Consider the following 6,926-nt stretch of genomic DNA (forward strand, 5'->3'; position numbering starts at 1 on the left):
GACAGAATGGGGAAGAAAGATTGGAGCAAGTCCCTGAATTTTCTCTTCTTAGGTGAGAGATTTTAGTAGGAAAAAAAAAAAAAGAACAAACAAATCAGACTTATAATAAATTACAATTTTCTTTCAACCTATGAACTTTTAAAATTTTCTTGGCATCCAGCTGACATTGCTTGCCTCCCTGGTATGCAGGTGGTACTAAAACACGTACACCATGGAACATGATACCCAATACAACAGCCCATGGGGGCAGCAGCCCATCTCAATGCATGTGCAAACACTGCTCCATGGTTCGGTGATGGGAATCCCTGATAAACCAACCCATGTTTATAGAGGTGAGAAACCACAATCCACCTAACATGAGCCTTTTATAATTAAACTTGCCAACACAAGTATCATCATACCTGTCGAACAATACAGAACCATAATCCTTAAGGTCCATAACATCATACATATATATGTATATATATATATATACTTATATATGCCTTCATGGTAAGGCAGAATATACAAAAATATGTGCCTCCAGGCACAAAACACTTGCATATTTATGCTGATAATAATCTAACTTAATTAGATAGCTTCTAAGTACCAAAAGTAGGAGGGGGAAGAAGAAAAAGGAGTTAGCGATCGAGGCTAGCAAGACCATATTGGTGGCTCGCCCAAGCTGGTCTGGTCGACGATGACCATGTCAAGGGCGAAGACGGACTTGGGTGCGTGCTGGTCGGGTGCGATCAGTTGCTGCTTGGGCGACGCCATGGAGGAGGAGCCGGTTGTGCTGGCGCTCGCGGTCCCCAGGGCGGTGGTGTGGGTCCGGGATCCGAGGTGGGCGAGGCAGGTGGCGTGGCGCATGCGGAGGCGCACCATCTCGGCCTGGGCGACGGCCAGTTGGGTCTGGAGGGACTCGATCTGGCGCTGGAGGGAGGAGATGGCGCCCACGCACCCGTAGACCGGGTCTCGCACCCGGGCATTCGCTTCGTAAACCAGACTGCTCACGGCGTCGCTCCGGTGGTGCGCCGGCAGCTCCTGCACCCGGTCCAATTCATAATGTCTCAGGTCATTTTGGAACGATTTCATCTTGGGGGTGCAACTTGAACATAGTGTCATCTATAGAAGCTATCAAAATATTTAGCTTAGTCTAACTTGATGTCAAGTTCTTTTCATTACTAGAATCTACCTTCTCATTCATGGAATTCTCACTGTAAGGCTAAGCTATGTATGTTTACATTAGCAAGAAGACACATTGTTAAAATAAACTTTTATACACGCATGGTTGTCACCATGGTAAAAAAAAAAAAGGAGACAACGGCTACTTTAGTGACGTATAATATTTAGTTTAGGTGTTGTATTTATATTTGTTTGTGGATGAGTGTGGTTATATGAAATATTCTTTAAAGAGAAAGGGATACACGCTCTTTGAACTCTTTTCCTGGGGTGGAAGACAAAATAATTGTGGGACCATGCATGGGATAGCCACACTAAGGTTCAGCCTCAGTTTCCTTAGTCAATAAGATTGATATCTCCAAGACTATATAGGTTCAGACATCCTTTCATAATTTACATAACCACCGAATAGATCCAAGTCACACATAGTTGAACAAGCAACCAATACTTAGCACTTGGCAGCAATTCCGATGCTGCAGTGTGGAAAAGAAAGGGAGGTGGAAGTCTGGGTACACAAAAAAACAAAAAAGGAAAAAAAATCATGGTAAGTTAGCAGGAAGACCAACAAAAGCTTACGTATGTTTCCTGCCTCTCTTCCCACAGATCTATAATTAAGCGTATTTTTTTTCTTAAGGGAACAGTGTGACCAAGCTACCATTTTATATTGCGCCAGCAATATTGCTCTTGAAACCCCAAAGCACCCTTCAACAACAATAAAGACAAGACAAGTCTCTTCTACTCTACCTTCCAAGGCTTTTAACCTTGAGACTGATCTGAAAGATAAAACAATGTCACTTCTGCTCTCTCTCTCTCTCTCTACATATATAGATATATAGAGAGAAAATGACATTAGAATTGAATAAAATGGCCATCCTGACATTTTACTAGCTGTTCTTAATAAATAACTATCCTTGGTTACCATAATTGAAGACAATTATCCTTCTTTAGCTAGAATTAAGGTGCCAAAAATGCCCATGAAGACAAGTGATCACAAGGTCCTCAATTGCCATGAGAAACATCTCCAACTGAACCTCTTAGCAGAGACCTAAATTAAAAAAAGGCAGAAAAGCCAGCAAACTAAAAAGAGATGAAGTAGAGATATGGAGAGGATTGGACCTGCAAAAGCTTGCTGACATTGCTAGCTCCAAAGACCTTGTGCACATTGGCAAACTTCTGCGGTTCGTCCGCCGGGAAGTAGGGCGCAAAGATGCAGTCCTGCGCGCACCGCCGCCGCAGCAGCTTGCAGGCGGCGCACGGCGACACCGTCCCCTGTTTCCTCCCCACTTCCCTCATTCTCTCCCAATCACAAACTCCAACTCCTACACACCACTCCAACACCCACTCCCCCCACTCTCTCTACTTTCCTTTCCACTCCAAATTGGGCACTCTAGAAGGCCAACTGCCCTTTAACACCCATTCTGGGCAGTTTGTCCTCGGAACTTTTAAGAACACAAATAAAGGAAGGAGAGGCCCAAAAAAAAAATAGGAAGGGTAGGAGCAAAGGACAAAGGAGGGGAGGACAAAGCAAAGGGTGGGTGGGGAGAGGGGAGGGAGGGGGAGGAGGTGGTGTTGGTGGGTATTTGAACCGTGAGAATACTCCAAGTGGGGCCCACGAGGGGAACTACTATAGATTTTGGCAAGACATGAACATCTTTGTTGACAGGATGTTATAATGTCCCTTTCGGTTTATTTTATGTCTAGATATGTATTTTTCACTGTGCATGTGTACATTGGTAAATCTTCCCTCATGTTCCCATGTCATCCTCTATCTTCCTTTTCTAGTCCCTACCACTTGTGACTTTGCCTGCCTCTCTCTGGTGTTCACAATTTTGTACACTGTACCAAAGGAGAGTACCAACTAGGTGGCGGTGGGCAAGGTGGCTATAGTTCTCATGCTAAACGGTACTCATGCTAAGAACTGGGTTGGAATTGGATTGGACGAACTTGGAACTAGTGTGTCACAGATACCTCATTTTAGAAAATTTGGTATGGATCTGACCTAGGAGTAACAGCACATGGCTTTAGGCTCAATTCATTCCTTAAGTACAGCCAATGTGTGAAGCGAAGACTAATGAGGCATGCATGAGTCACTAAGTGAGACTTGGCCTCAATTGGAGATTAGTCTCATAAAACTGGATGTCACCTGATTCTATCTGAATTGGCCCAACAAATATTAGTGGGAAGTGCCACATATGGCCTCTGGATTTAGACAATTAGACTTGACTTAACCTACCTGACTCTATTCAAGTGGGAGGGATATAGGTTCGATTCGGCCTTAAGATACAAGAAATTATTTTTTACATTATATACATCACATAATGGTACACATTATCAATCACGATTGCTCATTTTTATCGATTTCTAATTTAGTGCACCGTTACAAAAATGAATGGCTGTGATTATTGATGTGCATAGCCATGTGGTGCGCACCATGTAGGAGATAATTTCTTCCCAATTACAATTAGTTGGCAATTTAATATTAAATCTAAACTTATCTAAACTTCTCAGTTACAATCAGTTGATGATTTAATATTGAATATGTCCACGTTTTCCCCTACCACAACTATTTTTGCTTTAAAAAAAATTATATCTTATTTCATCTTATTATCCTAATAGTATTAATTTGAAGAAAACAAGCAAGGAAAGCACGTCTTATAAAATTAAAAATATTAGACTTCAGCATGTTTGATGCATGTGAGAGAACATGGAACCTCCATTAACTACATTAAAAAAATGGAGTCCAAGCCACAAAGAGTCAGATTTTGAGAGACAGCCATCACTTCCAGCGTTCTAGAGTTTAGGAGACTCTATGGAGGACAAGCCACATAGAAAAAGGAAAAAAAAATGGAAGAAAAATAAGAGAGCTGACGTTCAAATGTGGGCCTAAATAGAGTGGAATTCTTGAGAGAGAGATATCCAACTTTGATATTTTGATAGTGCAGAAGGAGCGTTTTGTACATATTCTGCATGTGAGCTCCAAAATAAATAAAAAAAATAAAAGAAAAATAAAAGGACTAGGAGTCCATGACTATAAAAATAATAATAATACAAGGAATTCAAAGTCACTATCTAAAGAAGAGTCCAGTTTGCAGTCTGCTAACGGGGGAATGTTTAACCAGGGGAGTGTCATGCAGTGATATAAAAGATATATAGTCCAAACCTGAGCATTCCCATTATATATAACAATAAATATTTAATTGTTAAACTACAAAATAACAAGATAATATTTTTATCAAATCGAAGTAATTCTTGTTAATGCTAAGATTAATGTTTCCTTGTGAGTCAGATATCTCGGCTGTTTTCTTTATAATTTATATAACAATTATAAGAAATGAGAAGGGTGCAAAGGGGAGTGGTTCTGGCCCTTACGGGGGGGCCACGTTGCTATGTCGGGAGATTCTTTAAGGCACTTTGTGACCCAAAAAACAGTCAACTGCCTCCATCCAAGAAGGAGAGGCTACTGTCCCTACTGGTAGTAGTAGTAGCAGGGGATGTTACACATTTAATAGAGGGTGGCGGTTTGTGGGACAACCCTCACCTAGAAATAGTTCCACAGGTTCCCAAGGCCATTAACAAAAACAAAAAACACACAAAAAAAAAAAAAAAAGAAAGAAGTTTGGGGTTTGGATTGGATTGAAACAGAGACAAAAAAAAAAAAAAAAAAAAACAAAAAAAAAACAAGAAAAGAACAGAAAAGGTTCATTCCACAGTGATGGACCATAAATTTGGACAGGACCATTGCAGTGCTGCACGTGCAGGGGAAGTGGAATGAACAAGACTGGTCTCGTGCTCTGCTGAGGAAAGAATTGACGTACACCTAAGAAAAAAAAAACAGAGAACATGCAAGGATAGATCTGGATTTTGGAGTGAGAGAAGGATGAAATATATTAACATCTTTTTATATTAAAAAAAAAAGAAGAAATATATGTTCTCAATAAAACCTTAAACTTCATTAAAATTCTATGGCAGATGAGGACCACACCAGACTTGATGTTTTCCTTGCATTGTTTTCATCATGATGTTTCCTTTTTCCCCTTTAAGCATAGACCATTATTATAATATCACAGTGTTTCTCACCAACCCTCATATTTTGGGTTGGAACTCATGAGAAACCTCTATTTGACATATATATGGAGAGAGAGATTCCAATAACGGGAAAATAAGTTATTTTAACTACTATGTTTTGACTAATTAGTCAGAGAAAAGTTCATAATTCATTATTACCTCCTCATTGTTAATTGAGATGACACTGGTATACGTAGTGTGTGGCAAAAAAAATTATGCATCTATTCCACTTATCAAATAATATAATTTAAAAATAACATTCTTTTGGTTGGATTGGAATACAAGTTAACAACAACTATATATGTATATTTATCCATTGATATTAAGTTTTTGAAATTCTGTATCAATTCAGCCAAATGCAGTTTAGATCTTAGCCATTAATATTAGCTAGTTTCCACTTGAAATTTTCTCTCTGACTTGTTGAATATTGTGACGGTGAGGGCTTTAGGTTGAATATTGTGACCATTATTTTACCCTAAAAAGAAAAATTGTGACCATTAGCTAGGTCTTGACCTTTAGGTTGATAGATTGTAATTGGGAACCTGGACCTATGCCCCTTTATTTGAATGTTGAAGCCTTTCTTTGGGGGGGCAATGAAGAGCCATCAATTATTTTACTCAGAGCTTGATAGATTAATGGGTTGGAAGAGACAGAATCAAAACTCAGTAGGCAAGAGATTATATTATAAGGAAATTCTTATGAAGTCAATATGAAAAGCATTGATTATGACATCAAGGTTCAAGAATGTCCAAGTTGGAAACTACACTGTTTTTTTCCTCTCTTGTTTTTTTTGGAGGGGATGGGGAATATATTGAAGCTCCACCATGCTATATATAAGCATGCATTGGTACCCAAACATACTCAAAGTAGCAGTGAAACAATGAGTTCTCTGCATGATAAATAACTAACAATTACTAAACACAGCATCTACAACTAGGTAGGAAGATATGCATCATGTCACTGTTTTCCTTCCATGGAATTTGATCAACGTTTAAGCTAGCAGTTGAGGGGAGAGAGAAAGAGAGAAAAAAAAAAAGTACAGACATTAAAGCGTGGGGAGGCAAAAGGTTGGGACGATCCAATGGGCGATTTCTAGTCAAAAAAAAAAAAAGAAAGAAAAGAAGCACACTGACAGCAGAATGGGGCTACGATGGTACGGAGCCCGCATAGCCGTCGGATTATACACGGCGTCCACATGCCTTCTGACCGTTGGGAAAAAGGAGAGGATGTTCCATTATGATGATTCATGAACTTAAAAACAATTCCTCTCCCACCTAATTGACATACCCACTTCTCTACATTTTGATGACTGCCATGTAATGTTCTCTACCAAGGCCCCTAGAAGAAGCACAAGGGGGTTTATTCCAGATTTTTAAATTTTAATATATCAATTATCCCGATGAATGGTTGAGAACAAAATGAACCAAGATGTTATCCATTAATCTCAATAGATGTGTACAAGTTTGATGAAAATTTGAATTTTTCGAAATCCGGAATGATATTTCTAGATCGAGATATCAAAATTATTTCAACCAATATGATATTATGATGATGTAATCAATAAATCAACCAATATCATAGGAAGAAAAAGAAATTATATGATTTTATTAAAAAAAATAAAGATAAAATAATTATTTTAGAAAAGAAAAGGAGGAGGAAGATCCATTTGTAGGGTAGTTTTATGTTAAATATTAAAAACT

At 38.9% G+C, this 6,926-nt stretch overlaps 1 protein-coding gene across 2 annotated transcripts; it reads right to left on the minus strand.

The window, feature by feature from the left end:
- Positions 1-309: 309 nt before the first annotated feature.
- LOC105060450 (LOB domain-containing protein 4) lies at positions 310-2,701 on the minus strand. Of its 2 annotated transcripts, none has more exons than XM_010944169.4 (2): positions 2,278-2,701; positions 310-1,023 (listed from the first exon to the last, which is right to left on the minus strand). In XM_010944169.4, the coding sequence occupies exons 1-2, from the start codon at positions 2,452-2,454 to the stop codon at positions 634-636; spliced, it is 567 nt and encodes a 188-aa protein (XP_010942471.1). In that variant the 5' UTR covers positions 2,455-2,701; the 3' UTR covers positions 310-633. The 2 variants fall into 2 exon arrangements, with proteins under 2 accessions (XP_010942471.1, XP_029116607.1); XM_029260774.2 differs by having other exon boundaries at positions 310-1,104.
- Positions 2,702-6,926: the final 4,225 nt, after the last annotated feature.

The sequence above is a fragment of the Elaeis guineensis genome, chromosome 2, assembly GCF_000442705.2.
Source record: "Elaeis guineensis isolate ETL-2024a chromosome 2, EG11, whole genome shotgun sequence".
In the NCBI taxonomy this organism is placed as follows: domain Eukaryota; kingdom Viridiplantae; phylum Streptophyta; class Magnoliopsida; order Arecales; family Arecaceae; genus Elaeis; species Elaeis guineensis.

Bases quoted from the DNA above. Each gene is read 5' to 3' on its own strand.
- LOC105060450 (XM_029260774.2), bottom strand. From the start codon at position 2,454: ATGAGGGAAGTGGGGAGGAAACAGGGGACGGTGTCGCCGTGCGCCGCC. The intron at 1,105-2,277 runs GTCCAATCCTCT...TAGCTTCTATAG, and splicing joins ATGTCAGCAAGCTTTTGCAG to ATGACACTATGTTCAAGTTG.